The sequence below is a fragment of the Mustela nigripes genome, chromosome 1, assembly GCF_022355385.1.
Source record: "Mustela nigripes isolate SB6536 chromosome 1, MUSNIG.SB6536, whole genome shotgun sequence".
NCBI classification, from domain to species: Eukaryota; Metazoa; Chordata; class Mammalia; order Carnivora; family Mustelidae; genus Mustela; species Mustela nigripes.
The window spans coordinates 136,467,327-136,490,578 of NC_081557.1; the positions used below are offsets into that span (position 1 = coordinate 136,467,327).

The 23,252-nt window shown below is 38.9% G+C and overlaps 1 protein-coding gene across 2 annotated transcripts in view; it reads right to left on the reverse strand.

Annotated features, from left to right (window-relative positions):
- The window catches only part of KLHL2 (kelch like family member 2), a 105,327-nt gene that overhangs the window by 36,692 nt on the left and 45,383 nt on the right, over window positions 1-23,252 (reverse strand). For both annotated transcript variants that reach the window (XM_059374215.1, XM_059374216.1), the window contains one exon: window positions 9,782-9,944. In XM_059374215.1, coding sequence (XP_059230198.1) covers window positions 9,782-9,944 — 163 coding nt within the window. The remainder of the gene's footprint in view (window positions 1-9,781; window positions 9,945-23,252) is intronic.

The following is a 23,252-nucleotide window of genomic DNA, read 5'->3' on the forward strand; positions in this document are numbered from 1 at the left end:
GCCCTTCTTCTTGTCTTTTTTTTTTTTTTTTTAAAGATTTTATTTATTTATTTGAGGAAGACAGAGAGAGCGCAAGCAGTGGGATGGGCCAAGGGAGAGGGGGAAGCACACTCTCCGCTGAGCAGGGAGCCCAATGCAGGGTTCAATCCCAGGACCTTGAGATCATGACCTGTGCCAAAGACAGGTGCTTAGCACTCTGAGCCACCAAAGCACCCTAGCCCTTATTTCTTTAAATAAACTTTCTGTCCTCTTCTCCCTTTCTTCTTCTAGAACTCTACTGATTCACCAGTTGGTCCTTCTGATGGAATTTCATAGATTATGCAGCTTTTCTTCATTCCTTTTCATTCTTTTTTCCCTTGTTCTCCTGACTGGATAGTTTTAAGCTTCCTGATTCTTTCTTCTGCTTGATCAAGTCTGTTGATCTTTTCCACTGCATTTTTCATTTCATTCAATGAATCCTTCAGCTCCAAAAAAATTTTTTTAAATGATCTCTCTTTGTTAAACTTATTTTATTCCTGTATTGTTTTCCTGAAATCACTGAATTATTGGTGTTTTCTTGAAGCCGAGTTTTCTTAAAACAGCTATTTTGATTCTTTATCAGGAAAATAACAGATCTTGGATGTTTTGGGGCTTGGTTATGGGAAGATTACTGTGACCTTTTGGTGGTGTCATATTACCATGATTTTTTAATGTTTCTTGGAGTTATGTGCTGCTGTCTCTGCATTTGAAGTAGCAGTCACTTTACTGTCTTTAGGGGACTAATATCTGTCTTTAGCCCTGCTGGAGATTCTGAGGATTTCCTGGACCTTCCATGGATACATCTGCTCTAAGCTTCTTATTCTCTTTTGCGGAAGAAATCTTAAGCTTGTATGCTTGTCTTCATCCTGCAACACACCAAGCTGAGTGCTCACAGCCTCTTGTTTTCTTAAAGGTGGTGCTACAGCTAAAGTTTGTGGTCTCTCCCTCACCCACAGATTTGGATGCATGTGCTTGTTTGTCACCTTCCAAAGCCCACTCTTGATGCTTTCTACAAAAGCACAAATAGGAAACTGGCCACACAGTGGAGGTAAGGGGCACAGCACACAGGGGATGGGCTGGCCATGAGTCTGTTGAGAGGATCTGAGACAGGGGGCTTTCCCAGCAGCTAGTGGGAAGGCTTTTTGATGGGAGTCCACCACACAGTTAGTAGAAATGTGTACCTGGGCACTCACTCATACACTCTCCCTTTTCTGCACTAAAAGAATTGTTTCCTGAGGAAGTTCTTTCTTGCTCCTGTGCTGTAGTACCTTAGGGAAGGTGTGATGTGTGTAAAGACAAACTGTTCTGACCCACTCTAATGTATCCAAACTTTTTTATCCCTCTGGTAAGTGCTGGATCTTCTCTGGAAACCTAGACCTCTTCAAAGACTCTCTTGACCACAGGTGACCATCTAGGTCAATGTTCTCCAGTGGCTCCTTGACTTCAGTCAAGAAGGGCTAGAATGGGTTCATGGGTCACTTCAGAGTCCACAGCCAAGACACGAGTCTGTCTGCCTATTATGCAATGCACAAGTGGGCAAGACTCCCACTGGATGATGTATGATGCTGGACCCCACAGGTCCCACAAAGGCATTTTGTACATGGATAGATACAGAATACTTGTTGTTGGGGGTGGTGAGGCAAAAATGAAGAACATCTTAGTGCTTAAGATTTTTATAAAAGAAAAAATAAAAGTATTTCCAAACTAGGCCCAGTTTCCTTCCCCAGTGGGAAAAAAAGTTTTGCTATAGATAATGAACACATTTTATTGTCCTGACTTCAGTGGACAAATGCTGTCCTAAGTAAGAAAAAAAAAAAATGGTTATCCTCCCCATCTTGGGCCACTGCCCTACATTGTTGATATTCATACAAAACTTCTTTAGTTTATTCATACAAGCAGAAGCCTCTGCATTTTGGAGCACTGTGCTCTCACATCTTAACCTGTTGTAGCGTAGCCTCTGGCTCACCCTTCCCCTGAATTTGTTCTTTGGAAGTCCTTTTCTTAAGATTAAAACTTCTCAACCCCCATACAGTGTTTAATCCTAAGGATACTCTCTCCCAATTCAGATTCTATAATACTGTTTTCTAAACTTTTTTAAAAAGTTTTTATTTTTTTAAGTAATCTCTACACCCAACGTGGGTCTCAAACCCACAACCCCGAGATCAAGAGTCACACACTTGGGAGGCCTGTGTGGCTCAGTGGGTTAAGAGTCTGCCTTCGGCTCAGGTCATGATCCCAGGGTGCTGGGATCAGAGCTCTGCATCAGGCCTCTTGCTCGCCGGGGAGTCTGCTTCTCCCTCTGCCTGACGCTCCCCTTGCCTGTGCTACCTTGCTTATGTGCACTTTCTCTCTCTGATAAATAAATAAAATCTTAAAAAAAAAAAAAAAGTCACATGCTCTATTCACTGAGCCAGCCAGGTGTCTGTCTAACCTTTCTAATCACTCAGTTTGTCTCCTTCAGCTCCCTAAACATTTGAGTCTGCTGCCTGTGCTTATTTGTCCTGTCTGCCCTGAGCCCTTTTTTCATTTTCTGCTTACCCTCCCTTACCCATCTCATCCACATTTATGTGTCCCCAGCTATCTTTAACTAGCACCCCAGTATGGTTGCTCCCAGATTCAACCTCTCTCCAAACCTCAATATTTGAATTTCCACCTGTTAGTCTCTACGTGATCTGAATCATCACCATGACTCTTCTAATCAGATTCATCCCCAACCACACACCCAGTAATCCATACAAGCAGTCCTCTAAAAACTTCACATTATTCACCACTTTAGGCCACTTACCTTGGCTCTACTATCTGAATTTTTCTTCATTGCCCAGTTTCCCCCACCTTGGTTGGATGCTTGGCAAAGATTCTCTGGCTGAGTCTGATTATCTCTCAAAATAAATCAAGGTCCTCCACTGGCCTGCTACCTTTGCCTATTGCTATTGCAGTCAGAGAATTTCTTAAAATTGATAGTGCACTTCACTCTCATTCTCCCTCAAGCAATCAAGACTAAGATCCACCTACACCTCAAAGAGTGTCAGTACCTTCCTCTAGATACCTAGAGTGCCCTCCTATACTCCTTTTGTGTCTTTTTTTTTTTTTTTAAGACTTTACTTATTTATTTGACAGAGAGAGACACAGAGAGAGAGGGAACACAAGCAGGGGGAGTGGAAGAGGGAGAAACAGGAAGCCTGATGCGGGGCTCAATCCCAGGACTCCACAATCATGACCAGAGCCGAAGGCAGACACTTTACCCACTGAGCAACCCAGGCCTCCCAAGCCTGTGACTCTTGATCTCGGGGTTGTGGCTTAACAACTGAGCCACCCAGGCATCCCTCCTTTTGTGTCTTAATGGCTCTACTATCTGCACTGATTCCAAGGCTAAATGAAACCTCAATTCCTCATTCCTTTTTCTTTCCTTTTTTTGTGGTGAGACAAAGAATATAAAATTTACCATCTTAACCATTTTTAAGTATACAGTTCAGTAGTTTTACGTATACTCACAATGTTGTGAAACAGATAGTCAAAACTTTTTCATCTTGCAAATATGAAACTCTGTATCCATTAAAGAACTTCCTTTTTCCCCCCTCCTACATCCCTTCCTCTCTTTAAACCCTAAAATAAATTCTTCCACAAATCCTGTTGAATCTTTTCCTCTAATGCCATGGGAAATCATAAAATTTAGTTATATAAGAAATCTGAAAGGTCCCTGACACAACTTTCATTTTCTGTCAGAGCAACCTCTAAAATGCTTGTATTTGATGGTTATCTGTTACACATGTTGCACACATCAACAGACAGCAAGGTAGTCACACCATTCTTGAACACTTATTATAAGTGGCAGTTCGGCTTTATGTTGCACTAGAATCTTTCTCCCTCTTATTTTCTAACACTGACACTACCTCTGCCCACCAAAGACGTGATTAATGTCTCTTACTCCTGAAATTCCTTCAAACTTTTATAGAGCATTATGTTCTTCTAAATTTTATTTCCATGGTCTACAAACTCCTAACTCTTGAGCATTTCTTACATAATACTGCTTGGGATCTTCACCATCATGCTGGCTCCAAATTTAGGGCTTCCATTTGTCAGTCTCTCTCAAAACACATAACCTGAAAATGAACTCAGTTTCATAGATATGGTCTGACCCTGGAAGAAGAGAATGAGATAATCACCTTACATCTTTCTAGACAGAGTTACAGAACTGTTATTCAATACACTATCAGCTAAAATGCTAACATCTTTGGATTGGTTTGACTGATATAAGCTTAATACCTGTCACAAAGCCAAGATAAGAAATTCTTCCTTTTCACTGAATGAATTCTTACTCAGCTTACTGCACCTCAGCGAGGTACCCAAATTAACAGTTATTGCACGCACTAAAATGTACCCACAAAATACTTAAAATGTAATCCTAAAGAGCAGATCATGTCAGCGTTTGGTTAGTTCCCATATCCCCAGACTGGCTTCAGTCACCTCCTATCTTCATTACCATGGTTCTCCCTTACCAACCTCAACTATTGCCTCCAACCTTTTTACTCACATGTTGACAAATTACTGTTTACAGCACAGAGCTTTCACTGTGACTTTAGTAACCTGCCCTTACTAGTTTACCACTGCTGCTGAGTAAAGCCAGCCTAGTTAAGCTGACATTCAATAATCAGTTCCTTTTCTCTAGACAAATCCCACAACTGCAGGAAGGCATAACTCCAGTAGTACATACTATCTCATGAATGTGCAATACATATTAAACACATTCATTGTATATATATGATATACATATACATTCTTCCTTATATATGATTCTGTTCACTCTCTAGGATAGTTGAATTTTCCTGTTTGCTTCGTTGCTGCAACTAAAATAAGATTATAGAGAAATGAAAGACAAGCCTTGGGATTTGTCACACAAGGTCTGTTGGGGATCATTAGCTCTGGTCCCTCATCCTAAATTAAGTCCAATAAAATACAAAATAAAAGTCCAAAGTTTTGTTTGTTCAGTTATACATCCTGTGATAAGCTACAAAGCATCCTTTATATTTGATTTCCCAACATCAAAAACCTTTTTGATCAGAATTAAGTGCCATTAAGAATTCCTATAATTCCTCTATATTCCACCTAGTACAGAATTCCATCTGAGAAATGAGGGTAAGTGCATGGATAATAACATATTTCAGATCCCAAAACAGCTTATCCCTGAGAGATAAAGTGTTTTTGGGAAAATAAAAATCCCCCCGGTCTTCATTATCCTAATTAATAAAATAAATGTTAGATGAGATTACCGCTAAGTTCCCTACAGGTGCTAATACTCTGTGATTCTTTCATTCTGAATACTATTAGCCTCTAAGGAAAAAAAAAATTACATTTATATCTCCAGCAGCTCCATTAACACAGACAGCTTTGGTGAAACCTAGAAACAGCTTACTCATCTGAATGAGAAAAACTATCATCCCAAAGCAGAGCAGAGAGATTGCATGTCACTTACTAGGACACAAATGAGGAACATTATGAATGTAAAAACATAAAAATGATTAGTTCTTGTAAGAAGCATCAATTAAGTCGGCATGAATTCGTACATCAAATGCTTTCATGGTTCTCCAAAGGGAAAATCTTCTGTATTGGTAAATTAACACTGCAAAGACCCTTGGATAATCAGCACCTTAGTCTTTAGTATGCATATCACACAGTCAAGGCTAGTAATACTACTATAAAAACCAAACTCTCAATACAAGTTTCTTTCAAAAGGGCAGCTTTCAAAATCACAGGCTTTTTTTGACAGATGTTTACCCCACGCAGTGACTCCTAGCCTAAATTACAGAATGGTGGGCAAATGATTGAAGCAAACTGATTGCAAAAATAAATAAAATGTTATGGGACCTACTTTTACAGAGAATAAGGCATAATGTAGACACTGAACCTGGATGTAAGTGGAATATTATTGGCCCTGTAAGCAGGGGTTAAATTGCCCTGAGCCTCTTTATCACCCACGGCAGCCTGGGTAAAGGTAGACACACACAAAGCATAGCTTTGAAATGACTAGCCATTTAGACTATGCTAAAGGGCCAAGAGATTGCAGGGTAAGTGGAATCAGAGAACAGATTTATGAAGAAATACATGAGGAGGCAAGAATAGAGTCAGCACAAAGCTGTTTCAAATATCAACAAGGTGTCCAAACAAGGTTCAACATGCCCTGGAATCAAGGTCTAAGGTGGCACGTCTGTTTATGGAGGAAAGATGGTGGCCACAAGTAACCATGACCAGGGAATCTCAAGGAAGCCAACAGGAAATATCCCGAGATTGCTGACGGCAAAAGAGAGGAAGTAGAGAGGGAGGAGACAATCTAGGTGTCAAAGACAGAAGCAGACGTGGAGGTCTGGAGGGAAAACAGGCTGCAGACCTCCAGCCAGCAGGGGCAGAATGGAGGATGGTGACAGGGACAGAACAACAGTCTGAAGTCGTACCCCTTCACCCACCTTCCCAGAGTTGGGGGGGAGGGGTGTTCCCTAAATTAGTCTGCCCCTGGGTGCCTGGGTGGCTCAGTGGATTAAGCCACTGCCTTCGGCTCAGGTCATGATCTCAGGGTCCTGGGATCGAGTCCCACATCGGGCTCTCTGCTCGGCAGGGAGCCTGCTTCCCTCTCTCTCTCTCTCTGGCTGCCTCTCTGTCTACTTGTGATTTCTCTCTGTCAAATAAATAAATTTAAAAAAAAAAAAAGAAGAAGAAGTCGGCCCCCAACAATCTGGTTTGGAGGGAAAACAAAGTTTCATTTAAGACAAAGGGAGAGGGGACACACATGAAAACAGCTGGGCATATAAAAAAGTGTCATTGTTGCAAGCAAGGAAGAAAGACTAATAGGGTGGCAATTCAGGCCAGGATGTAAACAGACAATAGGGTTAATATCAAGAAGAGGGCAAGAAAGAAAATTGAAAGTATGTTAAGGACTGGAGAAGACTGCAGGTTTTCCTGGCACTGGGGAATACTGAGTGTTCACCAATCCTAGAACTTGAGCCAGAACACTGGCTTGAAAATGATACTGCAAATCTCCCCAAAGATGACTAAGAACTGAGAGTAAGCAGCTTCTCAAACTTTTAATGTCAGCAGTGGCGAGATGAATGAACGATTAAAAACATAAAACTGTTGTTTCCCTTAAATTTGTTTAAATTCTTACAATTCCACAACTGGCAACTTTTGTTTGTCAACACAGAATGCTAAATAAAATTCATATTTCAAGTTAAGATTAAAATCTAACTTTCAAAACAGTCTGGGACTATTAAAATGCATTGAAACCAGTAAGTTCACTTTTTATCTCCTCCATATTTTTGTCCTGGAGAAAATGCTAAAAACAAAGGTATTCGTGATTTGGGAAACTCTTAAAATACAGACACCACTCAAAATACATGGGAACTAACAGCATCCACAAGTCGGCATTATCCAAACGAGTCTGTACAACCTGGAATTGGGTGTGAAAATTTTCTTTTTTAGGCATGAAGCAAAAATAATTTCACCTAGCTTTTTAGCTAAGAAAATAATTCAAGAGCATAACAAAGGCTGATTACAGTCCAGAACACCATGCCTCAGTATGCAGATCATTTAACCTGGCTGGTCTAGTCGCCCTCAGCTGTCTATGATTTGAAAAACATGTCGCTACAGGCCCCAGTGAAGCATGGGGGCCAGCGTGACGGGCTATGACTGCCAGCATCACACTGCCACAGCTAAGGGAGTGCAACAGGATAAGCAGGAAGGATTTACACCATCCCTGCTCACACTTTCTACCCTGCCCACTGGTTTCTCACCCTCCCTGAGCCTTCTCTCTTTAAAATAAATTTTAAAAATATTTTTTTAAAAATTAAGAATTTTTCTTTATGATTTTGCTGAAAATGACAATAAACTGTCCACAAAGAATTCTCTGCATAATTATGAAGAAGGACTCTACAAACGAAGACATAGAGGTCTTCAAATTCTGGTGAATAACTGTTCTTATTTTATAGTATACCACACTAAATTTAAGATTTTAAATAAGAAAAAGAAATAATTAAATCTAATAAAGATCTCCTAAACACACAGAGCATGAGTTGGTTCTGACAGAAGCAGAACTAAGAGTTCTAGTACATCATGTGAATTATGTGTGGACATCTTTTGCATGAGTCCTGCTTTATTCATTCTGTCCCCAGTCCCTTTCCCTATCTCTTAAAGTCAGTAATGTGTATCAAGTCATATGAGACAACTAGCTGCCCAAGAAAGATATGTTCATGCAGAAAAAAAATCATCAAAAAATATACAAGCCTCCTTCGTTCTCCCAATATAAATCACTCATAACAGGCACATTATGTCTAGAGTTAATGGATCTTACAGATTTAGAAGGAAAATTTTCTATTTAGCTGAAGAAGAGCTAAAGAACACTGGAATACATCAGTGAATCCAAATTTGTCTTTGGTTTTTCTTAAAATGTCTCATCCCACTCAGAAGGGTTACATGAATATCATTACATATATAGGCATTCCCCAGCTTACAGAAGGGCTGTGTGCTAAAAGTTCATCTGTAAATTAGCCTTCTGAAATTCAGATCATGTTTTTCCCACTGAAAGAATCTTATAAAGGGTATTCAGACCAATCAGGCCACCCCAAAGAAATCTATAAAATTCAAATCTACTGGTCATATTATGTTTCACTGCAGCACTGCAGGTTTTTTCTCCAGCTAACCACTTACCATTATTTCTTTGATAAATACAATAGGGATGATAGCATACTTTTCTTCAGTGCTTGGTGCATACATATGTAAACACACACACACATATGTAAAAGCACACACACACACACACACACACACACACCCCTCCTTATCCCGGTCAGTGTGCTACAGTGTGTCCTGTTGAGTAAGAACTGTGGAGTGGAGTTTAGACAAGTGGCTCTTGCATTTGAAGGCTGGAGGAAGTTGGGATTCTAAAGCATATTAAGGGGCAGTGGTCATGGAAGGTTCTATAGTAACAGTTCTTACTGGATCTTACAACTATAGGACAGAGATGGTGGGTTATAACTTCCACCAGACTTACCTTCCCAAAGATGTTTAAAAAAATTAGAAACTTCCTAACAATCACCTTTAATATGTATTTTTTACATGCTTATAAATTCACAGCAAAATAAATTATAAGTTACTTTTGTGTACTTGAGCTATATCCAAAACAATAACAAGAAACTCTCCCCCTAAACTGGAGAGATGGGGATCAGGATCAGAGGGTCCTATATAGAAAACAAAGTGATGGCTTCCTTGACAAGAGCAATGGGCTGCCTCTGCCACAGAAGGAGGATGCCAGCAGGAGATTCTGAGAACTAGTGTCTAAGGAGAAAGATGCCTATATTTCAGATCTATTTTTCCACTCCGCCCAAAGGCAACTAGACTTCAACACCTTGAAAATTTTTAAGCCAGAAAATTGTTGCCTTGGGTTTAAGAAAAGGGGGTACAAAGCCACAGAAATTAGATGACTTAATTTCATATGCAAATATTTTCTCAAAAAAGACAGGGATTCAATACTTGCATAAAACTAGCTATTCTATTTAGGCCCAATACCAATTTATAGAGGTTTTTCTTTTTTTTTAAGTTCAGAATTTTATAAACATACTTCAATTATGCAGTGATACATTATAAGATTTTAAATGTATTTTTATAAAGTCCAGATCCAGAAACATGACACAACTTTCTAGAAATCACTACAGATTCATATCAGAACTCAAAAGCTCCAGATTCCTCCATCTCAAACTCAGCCGAGGTCTATTCCACTTGCCTGCATAGGTGTTGGCTTTGTTCAGGAGGTCTGTGCATGCATGCATATCAGCAAAAGCTCGAATTCCTAAGCAGTTGACAGGGTGAAGCTGAGACTCCAAAAATTCACAGCAGGTCTTCTTCACATCCTGTAACTGTAACAGACCAGCTGCTGGGAGAAGTACCTGCAACATGTAAGTCAGTGCGGTTAGGCAGGTGGACCGAGGAACACTTAACTATTTACCACTCCTATACAGATCACAACGCATGCAGTGAAAACTTATGATCTGCATCCTGACCCGAATACTCCATGGACACAGGGAACACTCCATGGAAAGTAATGGAACAATTATTTGCAAAAAGGGCGACGACCCACATTCTCCATAATTTCTATAGAATCTTTCAAAGATCCCTTCCTGGTCATAAAAATATAAGAGATATTAGGTATTAGATTAATGGTTCTTTTTTTAAATTTATTTGACAGAGAGAGATCACAAGTAGGCAGAGAGGCAGGCAGAGAGAGAGAGGAGGAAGCAGGCTCCCTGCTGAGCAGAGAGCCCAACGCGGGACTCGATCCCAGGACCCCGAGATCATGACCCGAGCCGAAGGCAGTGGCTTAACCCACTGAGCCACCCAGGCGCCCTTAATGGTTCTTTTTTATAAGCATAAACAAAATGTACCTTTGAATTTTCAAAACAAAAACTATTAGGATGCTAGGGGGTGCTATGGTTCAGTAAAAATGGTTTTTTTTCCCCCTTCAATTCAAGCATCATGACCTTCAGTGATTTGTGGGGAAGGCATGAAGCCAAAGTAATACATACCACAACAAAGCCTCATTTTGCTCTTCCACTGTCTGAATAACACAACAAACTGCTTTCCTTAGGGGAAAGAACAATTTTAAATTCAATACTCAGTATAATCATACGGTTTCTCTAAAATGTAATATATGTACTAAAAAGGAAAACACAAAAGGTAATTGCCTAATATTAACTTTTTAATTTGTATTTGTATTTTAATAACTCTAAGAGATTTTATATTAATTATGCATTTTTCTATGAGATTTAACCAGTATCTTCACTATAAACTATATCCAACACCACAACTGCTTTACAAATAGGTCAATAATGGAAACATTTTTTTCTTGTTAAGTGAACTGGTAGGAAGCTATGTTAAGTACCACATTTGAAAGTCAAATTAAAGAGGAAAACTTCATTAAAAAAAGTTCTTGAACATCTGCTGCTCTTTTATAAAAGCCAAAAGAAAAAAAAAACCTCAACTATTAGAACAATGGTCAATTTTAGAAAAGATCACATTAGCATAAAAAATAAATAAAACCTAAGTTCCTTCAGGAATCGACTCTCATAGATGCCAAGCTGTAGCTCAAGAAGAAAATGAGAAAAGAAACAGTAGTTTGGGATAGTGGTTTTCTCTATCTATGTAATAATCCTTAATGTGGAAAAGAAAGAGGGTGTTCATGTCATTGTGTAACACAAACTAGTCTATTTGTTTAAAGGAACCATAGAAATTCTACCTTCCAATCTAGAGGCTGCATGTGTAGTTAACCCACATGTACACAATCAAATGGCCAGAATGAAGGATGGAGAGAATAATTTCATGTGTTTTTAGTGCAACTTCACCAACTAATATTAGTTTTCTCTAAAAATATAGAAACAGTATCTAGCGGCCTTTTCCTTCTGAATTTAAGAAAAACAAAATGCAAATAATGCTGTTTATAGCCAAACCTTTCATACAATATGAATAGTGTGTTTCATTACGTTATGAAAATGATCTCCATGGAAACCTTTAGTTGTTGATAATTTGCAAATTGGAGGTTTTTCTACTCTGGTATAATTGTGCTCTGAAGCAACGTAAAGTACATTCCAATATGCTTAACAGTGCTGCCATTTAATTCAGCAAACACATACAGTTAAGAAAGTGGTTTTCAGTGTAAGATTTAATCCCTATGAAATTTGTACAAATACTAACAATCTAACAATCTAACAATACTAACAATACTAACACCCACCTAATAAACATTTTCCCAGACGCAATACAGTGTGAGAAACTAACATTCAAACTGATGGTAATATAGGAAGACAGGAGCCCTGGCAGAGAAAAGCGGTTGACCAGAATTGGACTCACTCATGCACTTTTGGTAGGAGTGTATACTGGCTCAACGTTCTTAAAAACCAATTGGCCCATTTTAATCAAAATTACAAATGCACATAACCTCCGACCCAGCAATGTGACCCACAGATACACTACTGAGGGTAAGAGCAGAAGTTAGGAAAAAGCCTAACTGTCCATTGCAAGGAGACAGATTAAACACTTATATCCCTTCCACTCAATGGAATGCTCTGCAGTCATTCAAAACAATGACGAAGCAATATGAATGGGACAGTTTCTAAGATACATTCTTAAGTGACAAAAATCAGTAATTGATTCATACTAAGTAACATACACACAGATGCCCTCACTTATATACACATCCATCTAAAAAAGAAGCTACAGCAGTCTTTTAAAATTTTTATTTTGCTTCCTTACCTTCAACTTCATCACTACCAAGCCCAGACCAACCTTATCAGGAGAATGAAATTCATAAAACTGTGGAATATGCATGCCAGGGACAGAAAAGTTATTTCAATTGTAGGCCATGTAGTTAGAAATTCACATATAATTTTTATTTTTAAAGACTTTCTAAAATTTATTTGATAGACAAGTAGGCAGAGAGGCACACAGAGAGAGACAGGAAGGGAAGCAGGCTCCCCGTCGAGCAGAGAGCCCGATGTGGAGCTCGATCCCAGAACCCTGGGATCATGACCTGAGCTGAAGGCAGAGGCTTTAACCCACTGAGCCACCCGGGCGCCCCACATATATAATTTTTAATTCATTAAAAGCAATTGATTTTAATTGATTCATCAATTAATGATGAGTCAAGTGGTCCCTATGCTTGGCAAACAATACTATTAAATATACCTTAAGTGTTAGTCAAATGTATAGAATAAGTTTATGCATAATATCTTTCTGTCAGCAAATCCTTTAAAAATGCCTCAGTTTTATGATATAATTTTACCAGGACTAAATTTCAATAGCTCATTATTTATTAATTATATACAGCATCAAAAACAATGAATAATTGGCCTAGGCTTACTAATATGACGACCATGAATTAGTTACTCATGATGAAAACAGGAAAACAGCCTGGGGCACACCAACCTTCTAGATTACTTTGTCTATTGGAGAGCAAGCAAAAATGAAACAAAATAAAAAGTGCTCCTAATTTCAGATGAACCATAACCCATAATCAGAACCACTCAAACAGCTGGCAGCCTATGAGCTGGATGCCTTGGGATCAAATCAAATCAAACCTAATTTGTTTGATAAAGACACCCAATCTTAGAAGAGGCCCAAAGCCTGGACCAAGTGGTACAGTTGGTCAGTGGAAAGCTAAGAATATAATCAAATTTGCCAACTCTTTGGTCTGCGATTTTTTCCACTACCTTGAGCCCTCTCTATAGGTGCAGAATGGAAGTGTTTGCCCAATTTCTAAATTTCCAGTACTTTTTTCAGCAAGAGTAATAAAGGCAACAATCACCTCAACAATATTCTTTTTTTTTTTTAAGATTTTATTTATTTATTTGACAGAGATCACAAGTAGGCAGAAAGGCAGACAGAGAGAGATGGGGAAGTAAGTGGCTCCCTGCTGAGCAGAGAGCCCAATGCAGGGCTCAATCCCAGGACGCTGGGATCATGACCTGAGCCGAAGGCAGAGGCTTTAACCCACTAAGCCACCCAGGTGCCCCCAACAATACAGTCTTGTAATTGCTTCCACTTAATGAGCAATTACTACATCAGGCACTGTGCTAAGCACATGGTAGGCAATAATATCTCACTATCCCCATTATACACAAATGAATATTAGAGGCTTGGAGAAGTTGGGTAACTGGCCCAAGATCACACACCTTGTACGGCACAAGTAGAGTCTGCTATGAGAGCAGCATTAACCGGAGTGAGTATAATGCCTTTAGATGGCACCCAGATAAGCATTCTTATGTCACTAGTTAGGAGTAGGTTTTTAAAGATACCCTCTATTTATTTCAATAATATAAACTCTTTTTAAGTAAATATATTTAAGCAAGAATTAAGCCAACATAAAGGAAAACATTATTTAATGAATATAGCAAAATCAAGAAGGTGACACACAAATTACAAAAACTTCAGAAACCTCTGATTTGGGAGATCAAATTCACTATTCTAATCCTTCAATATGTGATCTCATTCTGATTCTTATGGCTTTTGCCTATCACTGAAAAGGAAGGCTGTGCTTTAATGTGGGGCTATCACAATCCCATGGCATACTTTCTACAGAGTGGATAAACTCTACTTTTAGCAACAAATGTGGGAAACACCTAGCAATGTAAAGAGGTGGTTTCTTAATTTGCTATTTAGGTCACAAAAATATCTTGGGCATTGTAATTAAGAGGCCTGAGGAACAAATTCATGCCTTAAAAACTAATTTTTCTGAGCTCCCCAGAGCAAAGGTGCAGTTAAACAGTGCTGCTTCTTATATGAAGTGGAATTATATTGACACAATAAACCTCTAGCCACAAAGCATTATGACCTAATGGAAATTTTCCATTTGCTCCATTTTCCACATTAACAGAGATTGATGAAAATAACCCTAAGGCACTCTAAGATCTAAAGTATATTCCAAAACATCAAAGAAAAAGGAATTGCGTTTGTTATATAATACAAATGTTAATGATACAATCTAAGAATCAAAAAGTGGGGGGAAAAAAAGTGATTAATTCCCATACAGTATATATACTGAGGGAGGGCCACACTCCAAAAACTGAAATATCTCTCTCAATTATGTTAAGGCCTAAGATAAAATATACAGCTGGTGTCATGCCTTGGGGTCCAACCCTCCTTCCCCTTCCAGCAGCCTCTTCCTCATTCCCCTTTAGTTCTATTCTATCAACCCTGAGCTTCCCCACTCAGACCCTGGTGTTCTCATCATGATCTCTCAGTCCCTTTCAGGTCACTACTAACAGCATTACACAGGCTTCATCTGCTTTGTAACACTTACTATTGTCAGAAATGACTTTATGTATCTGCTCCCATGTTTACTGTCTCTCTCCCTGTAGAAGAATACATGCTCTGGTCCTGTGGGGTCACATCTCTTAACCTTATTGTAGCCTCAGGTACTAGAAGAATATTTAGATGCATAATAAATCAATCAACCTGAATGTACTCTCCTGGGTATTTGTATTTTAAAAGAGATACAATTTTGGATGTCCTTTGACCCAGAAATACAAATTCTATTTCTAGAATGTGTCTATATGGGACATTTGTGTCCTGCTGCAAATCTCCTCAGCTCTACCTCTTGCTCAAGCCACCACTGCAGCAACCAGTTCTAAGTAGACTTTGATCACCTCCGTGAAAATATAATTTAACAATGCCTCACCCCCCTCTTTGTCCCAGCCAGGGAATGCACTGGGGACTCAAAGCTGCACCACCTGGAAGCACAGGGGGAATAATGATTGTGGGGCCAGCCCTGACCTATGGAGAAAGATGATAGGTAAATGCTTCCCCTCTTTATTCCCAAGCAGATAGTTCTGAGACACATTTCATAAGCCTCCTCAGATGGTCCTGGTGAAAACCAAGTAAAAGAATGCACTTCTGGATCTCTAGAAGTCTAGCCACGGTAGCAATGGTAAAGGCAGCTATTTATTCCGTGATTATCACCCACCACTCACCAGGCACGGCTTCAGTTTGGCCTGTCTTCTGAGTACCATGAGTCTCAAAAGCCTATGATCATCAAACTAGTGTTCTGTAGAATGTTACATAGGCTCTACATATTCTTCTTCTTGTTCACGTGAAAAACATTATATTTAAGTGCCGGGAAAAATGTGAAGTAAAAGAACATGACCATGGGCACCTGGGAGGCTCAGTGTGTTAAGCCTCTGCCTTCAGCTCAGGTCATGATCCCGGGGTCCTGGGATCAAGCCCCGCATTGGGCTCTCTGCTCAGCGGGAAGCCTGCTTCCCCCTCTCTCTCTGCCTGTCTCTCTGCCTACTTGTGATTTCTCTGTCAAATAAATAAATAAATAAAAATAAAAAAGAACATGACCAGCTCATTAAATAAACAACTTTAAATCAATCATTTTGGTAAAGAGGAGAAATTTATTTTCACCTAGATGTGTTTATTTCCAAAATACCGAGAAAATAGAAGCCTAAACATTTTACACTGTGGAGACATTTTCTACAATGAACAAAGAAGAAGGGGAAAAGCTACCAGCGATTAGAGAAGACAAGAGGAACACTAGACATGGAAGATACCCGTGACGAACAATTAGCACCCGTGTGACACTCTTACACCAGCTGCACATTTTAAGTAAGATGCTTTCATCCTACTTCACTTTGTTTGACAAGCCAAATTACACATAAGATGTTTCACTTAGACAAGTACACTCCTTCTGCTTGGCTATTAGGATTTGCAATTTATTTTCAGCTTGGGCATTTAATCCATAGGGGAGAATAATTTATGTAGTAAGTCTTTTAAATCCTGAGTCATTAGCAGTGCATTTATTAGAAAAGACTACCAAGGGGTCTGACTGTTCCATACACAAGATTTCCAGATGTCTATGAAAACATGCAAACATGAAACAATGCAGTCACTATTAACTTTACAGTGACTATTCTGCTAAAAAGAAGGTTTTTTATTAATTTCCCAGCCATTTTATATTCATATCAGAAGCACCTGTTTGTTCAAGGAGCAAGGAAGGCACCTGGGTGGCTCAATCAATTAAGCATCTGACTCCTGACTTCAGCCTAGATCATGATCTCAGGGTCACAGAACTGAGCCCCACATCAGGCTCTGTACTCAACAGCAAGTCTGTCTGAGATTCGCTCTCCCTCTCCGGCTGCTCCCTTCCCCCACTCTCATGCACACATGCTCTCTCTCTCTCTCTCTCACTCAATAAACAAATAAAATATTTTAAAAATAAAATAAAGAGCAAGGGCCTTGTGTACCAGAAATGACCTGAAAACAGAGAAACAGCTGTTCAAAGGGCATGAGGAGAGGGAAGAAATTATTCCCAAACTTAAGCTATATGCTGTTGGACAAAAAAAAGAAAAAAACTCATTATGAAATATAACCCACAACTTTCAGTCCTACATACATCTTCGAAAATCTGCGTTTAGTCTCCAAATTATAAGTCATGTTTCACAAGTTTATTTTTTCAACTGGCTTCTTGATACTCATTTAATCATAAAACAGTATTAAAAATAGTAATAAATCACAGTATTAGTGAATATAATATTACCACTTGACTGCTACAATCTTATAGGGCACTGGTGCAGAAAAAAAGGAGAAAGAAAGTTTCCTTCCTCTTTTTGGGATGTAGGCCTTGCTGGGTGCAGAGTTTTGAAATAGGAAGTGTTTGACCTTGGCATCCTGCCACCTCATTCACACTTCCACATCTCAAAACCCTAAACCTCAACCACCAGGAGCTGGCCTCTGCTCTGTGCTCCAGCTATGATTCCCCCATAAGATCATCCTTTTCTGACTGATAAGTGTTTCATCCTCTAAATGTATTTACCTCACCTTCCTCCTCCCAACACCCCCCGTCCCAAGCTCCACCCCTTGGGATAGCTGTGGCCAGCAGAGTCTAAAGGAAAGACATCTTATTATTAATTTACACTAATGGCTAATAACATTAGCATCACCTTCCAGGACAAATCCCTTCCAGAGATATTTAAAGTTTTAAGAGAGGCTGACTCTTAAGCAGAATACATCTGTAATTGAGGTCATTTCCAATGGTATATAAATGAGGCAGAACGGCACAAGCAGTACAGAAAGAGAAAATACGTGGGCAATGTGGCTTTCCCACAGGCTGAAAACTACCCCTCTTCTACTATCCTTTCAAATACAGCTGCTTTTTCCATTCTTTTTTTTTTTTTAAGATTTTATTTATTTATTTGGCAGACAGAGATCACCAGTAGGCAGAGAGGCAGGCAGAGAGAGAGAGAGGAGGAAGCAGGCTCCCCGCTGAGCAGAGAGCCCGATGTGGGACTCGATCCCAGGACCCTGAGACCATGACCTGAGCCGAAGGCAGAGGCCCAACCCTCTGAGCCACCCAGGCGCCCTTTTCCATTCTTTTTAACCCAAGTTTTCTCTAAAACCTCTCATTTATTCAACAGTGGCTCAAATGTGTATAGCATCTACCTTATAGAGTTATTGAAAAAAAAAGTTGTTCTACTGTTTAATGCAGTTCCTGGCACATGGAAAAGGAGCACATTAGCTCTAACTCAAGGTTTCTTCTTGGATTGAACTGAACATTCAATCCCATAACAACAGAATGCCAGGATTTCTTCTCTCCTCACAGGACGATGTTCTATGCCAGATCATTTACAATAAGCATAAGGTTGCTTTCTTTTTTGATCACATATTCCCAAAGTAAAATATATAATCAGGGACAATTCAAAAAAGAACAAACCTATTAAATAAATATAAATTAAAATGAGACAGCATTATATGACTATTGATATTCTTTTTTTAAGATTTATTTATTTATGAAAGATAGAGTGAGACAGAGAGAGAGCATAAGCAGGGGGAAGGGTAGAGAGAGAAGAAAGCTCCCTCCTTAGCATATTCAGGACTCATCCCAAGACCCTGGGACCACGACCTGAGAGCCAAAGGCAGACGCTTAACCTACTGAACCACTCAAGTGCCCGACTATTGATATTTTCAACCACATAACTCAGGCCAAGGGATAATAAGCCCTGGCCCCTATCATATTTCTGCCTTCACTGTAAACTAGTCAACTCTCTTAGAAAAGAAATAGGTAATATTCATCAAAAGCTACCAAAAAACATAAAGTTTAAAGCATTTGATGATGGAAGTATGCTCCCGAACATCTACCCTGAGAAAAGAGTTCAAAAACTAGAACAGGTTACATCCATGAATTTTACAATATAATATAATATTATATAATAATATAATATAATATAATATTAAAAAAAAACAAAACAGAAACAACTACAGACTTAGCACTATGCCAACAATTGGATGAATTATATTAAACCCACATGATGAAACAGTATAATCAATGACAATGAAGTCTAATAATGGTTTTAAAAAACTAGTATTTCTAAAATATTTGCAATAACATACAAAATTATAAAATGAGATGGATAAACAGCTAGCTCTAACCTGTGATTATACAGGAAAAACTTAACAGATGTCAAATTCTTTGATCTAAAGGAATTTGGTTAGTAAAACAATGCTGACAGAGACAGAAAAAATACATAACTGAACATTTCCACACAATTTAATTTTTCTAACACATAATGGACACTAAGTAAAGAAAGCAGTGCACAGGTCTTTTTAACAACAGCTTGGCTCCCTGCCCTCGCATCTGTCAGCTCTATAGCTGGAAGCACTGGATCTAGATCCAATCCTGTCTCTAATCAGAGAGAACACCTCTCAACTCTAACTATTAGCAGCTCAACCTGGCCAACTTCATGTCAATGCTAGTGCGACCTTGGGCACTTCAACGCTTTGTTTCCTAGACCCAGCTCCAGCCTACCCACTTCTAACTAGGATCCTTCCGTAGTGGGCATGGACCAGTTCTCCCAGAGGCTGAAATCCTGCCCCTAGGTCCCAGCCCAGAAAATGCAGAGTGCTTGTTCCCAGGCTCCCTTCCTCCTGTTCTCCTAAGCACCTCCTGCCTAGTTCCACTTCAATCCATCAAACAGGCCTATCCTATGGGCATTCCCCCATTCGTCACTTAACAAATATTTATTGAGCATTCAGCCTAGGGTCCAATCACTAGTTTGAAGTTTTGGAAATACGGCAGTGAAGCCATCCTAGAGCTTGGATTTTTTTTTTTTTTTTAAGATTTAATTTATTCATTTGACAGACAGAGATCACAAGTAGACAGAAAGGCAAGCAGAGAGAGAGAGGAGGAAGCAGGCTCCCTGCTAAGCAGAGAGCCTGATGGGGGGCTCAATCCCAGGATCCTGGGATCATGACCCGAGCTGAAGGCAGAGGCTTTAACCCACTGAGTCACCCAGGCGCCCCCCCCCCCCAGCTTAGATTCTAACAAGTAGTGCTTATATTTAGTAGGGGCATGTGTAATTTCCATCATCCCAGCACTCATGCCCTTCAAGTGGTCTTGAAGTCTAGATCTCAAAGTCTAAAGTCCAGAGGCCCTGGAGGACTTGGAGCTATAGATTTTAACCCCCAACCTGCCCCTGAGTTCCTATAAAGCCTCAGGGGAGAATGGAGTTAGTATGAAAAGAATGGAGAAGGGAAACCATACCATAGGCTCAAGAGTGGGAACTCTGGTCTTGAATGCTGGACATGCTCCATGTTCACTGTGTGACCCAAGAAAATCGCTTAACCTCCCTGAGCTGCAATTCTCTACATTGTAAAAAACAACTGTCTGTCCAGGATGTTATAAAAACTAAATGAGATCAGTACTTAGCAGAGTGACTGGAATATGGAAGGTAGACAGCTCCTTCTTCCTAAACGAATACCTTAAATTCTATCTCTGCTATCATTTATGGGCATTAATCTATTTTAATTTCTTCTCCATTAGCCCTTCCTCTCTAAAATCACCTCAAATCAAAACACATGACTACTAGTCTCTTGACTACCTGATCATGCATTTTACTCCTACTATAGATCAAATTTCCCCTGTATCTCCTCTGTATTCTCCAGGGTCCTTCCTTTCCACAACCTCAGAATTTCATGAATAAAGAATAAACTAACACTATCACTAACTCCATATCCACCTTCAAAACAGAATTTAAACTCATTAGGGTAGTGAGACTGAAGCATCAATCCACTGCCTAGCATAGAAAACAAGGACCAACAAGAACTGTCATCAGGACTCAAAAATATTTTTTTAAAAAAAATTGAAACAGGGGGCGCCTGGGTGGCTCAGTGGGTTAAGCCTTTGCCTTTGGCTCAGGTCATGATCTCAGAGTCCTGCTTCAGGAGCTCTGCTCAGCGGGGAGCCTGCTTCCCCCCGCCCGTCTCTCTGCCTGCCTCTCTGCCTACTTGTGATCTGTCTGTCAAATAAATAAATAAAATCTTTAAAAAAATTAAAATTTTTTTTAAATTTAAAAAAATAAACTGAAACAAAAGCAAGCAAGTTTAAGGGGCCAAGATTATCAACAAATGCAAGATATGAGTCTTAGCACAGGGACTAATGATGCTTCTGGCTTTTCAAAGCTGCTGCATGGATATACTCACAACTGTGGATGGTAACTGCCAAATTAACTGCCAAACATAACCATCAAAATAAGTTAACTTCACTAACTTCACTCCCCAGGGCTCTGTATTGCTTTCGCACACACACCTCCCTCTTCTTCCTCTCCTTCTTCTTGGTCTTTCCTCTCTCACTCTCTCCCTCTCGCCTTTTTGTCTATGCCTGCTCCTTTTTCATCTTCTTTCTAAACTGATTTATATTATTCAGAGCCTCCCCACCCCCACCAATCATCAAATTTTATTCCAGTGGAATTTTTTCAAGACCAAAGAGACTGCTAATATCTTTTAAAGATTGTTTTGTGTTGTTTTCACAAATAATACAAAACTAAATTAATTTAATTAATTTTAATTAAAATTAATTTAATTTAATTAAAATTAATTTTAATTAAATTAAATTAATTAAATTTTAATTATTAATTAAAACACATGGACATCTATTCATACATGCACACATACATACCAACACTCACATACATCACATACTTATACTCTTTAGACAAACAGCACTTTTTCTGTTGCAAGATTATATATTCTCTCCTTTCATGTATCATCTCCCAACCCCATGTGTCAAAGCCCAGACTTGACATGAAATAGAGATTATAAGATAAGATCAAATTATTGCTGGAGAATAAAAAATGAGAAAACACATGATAAGAAAGCACAGGTCAAGCAAAAAAAAAAAACCAAAAACCCAAATCCCTTTTAATAAGCAATTAAATAACTTTACCCATCTTACTGATTAGTCTCTCCCTGACCCCAACTACAGCTTAATTACAGAATATGTGTTTCTCAATGTCCTCTATCAAAGTGCCTTAAGTCTATTCGTAACAGCCCAAAACTTTAAATACATGTCCACCATCATGCTAAACTGCAATAAATCCATACACTAGAATACTCAGCATCTATAAAAAGGAACTAAGTACTGGAACATGCAGCAACACAGATAAATCTCACAAATGTTCTGTTATGCCAAATAAGTCAGCATCGAAAGAATATATTCTGCTTGATTCTATTTATATAAAGTTCTGTAACAGGCAAAACTAATCTGTTATAACAGAAATCATACAGTGGTTGCCTAGAGTCAGAGGTTAGAGATTTATCAGGAAGAGGCTTGAGGTTATAAATGCTCAATATCCTGATTTGGGTGTGGGTTAATGGGTGTATACATTTGTTAAAACTTAGCAAACTATTATGGACATTGGGGAGGGTATGTGCTATGGTGAGTGCTGTGAAGTGTGTAAACCTAGTGATTCACAGACCTGTACCCCTGGGGCTAACAATACATTTTATGTTAATAAAAAATAAAAAAATTTTTAAAAACTTAGCAAACTGAACATGTAAATAATAGCCCACTAGAGGAAAAAAAAAAAAAATGAGTGCTTTAGGCCCACACTAAAAGTCACCAGAAGTCAGTCAAAGGCATTTATAAATTACAAAACAAATTTAAAACGAAAAATAAAAATCCTACCTGATAGAACCCCAAGTAAGAAAATAAATGAAAATATATCAACTGTATTTACATAACCAAATTTCTATACTAGTATTTGTAAAGTTAATTTAAAACAACAGCTTTTGAAGAAATGTTAGTAATATAGCTATATTCTATTTTCACAAAAATTGACTCATATAACCTGGGGAAAGACACATGTACACTTCAAGTAGATGATGCGAAGCACATTAATTTTACAAACCTGACAATGGAATTAAGACATTAAAGTCCAAAAGGTAGTAATATTTAAAGTTTTGGGTCAATAATGCTAGGATTTATAAAACCTTTGGCTTATTCAAAACCAAATATGCCTGAACCACAGATAATTCAACAATTCTAGGCTCCCACCACCTAATCTGGTCTGGAGAGCTGGACCCTGAACACTGGCAGCTGACCCAGTTGTGCTTTGCTGCACATAGGTCCAAATGTAAACAGTATGAGGCATGGCTCAAATGTGAAGGAAAAAATCCACCTAATAATGACTTTATACCTAACTTTTTACCGCTCAAATTACAACACTGCTAAAAGATGCTAGATCACAATCAGGATGAAGTCATTTTTTTGCTCATCAAGATCAATTCCTCTTATATACCACATGAAGCTAATTAAAATATCAATCACAAAATGACTCAACACTGGACCTCTTCAAAGATTACATATTTTAGGAGCGCCTAGGTGGCTCAGTCAGTTAAGTATCTGACTCTGGGTTTCAGTTCAAGGCATG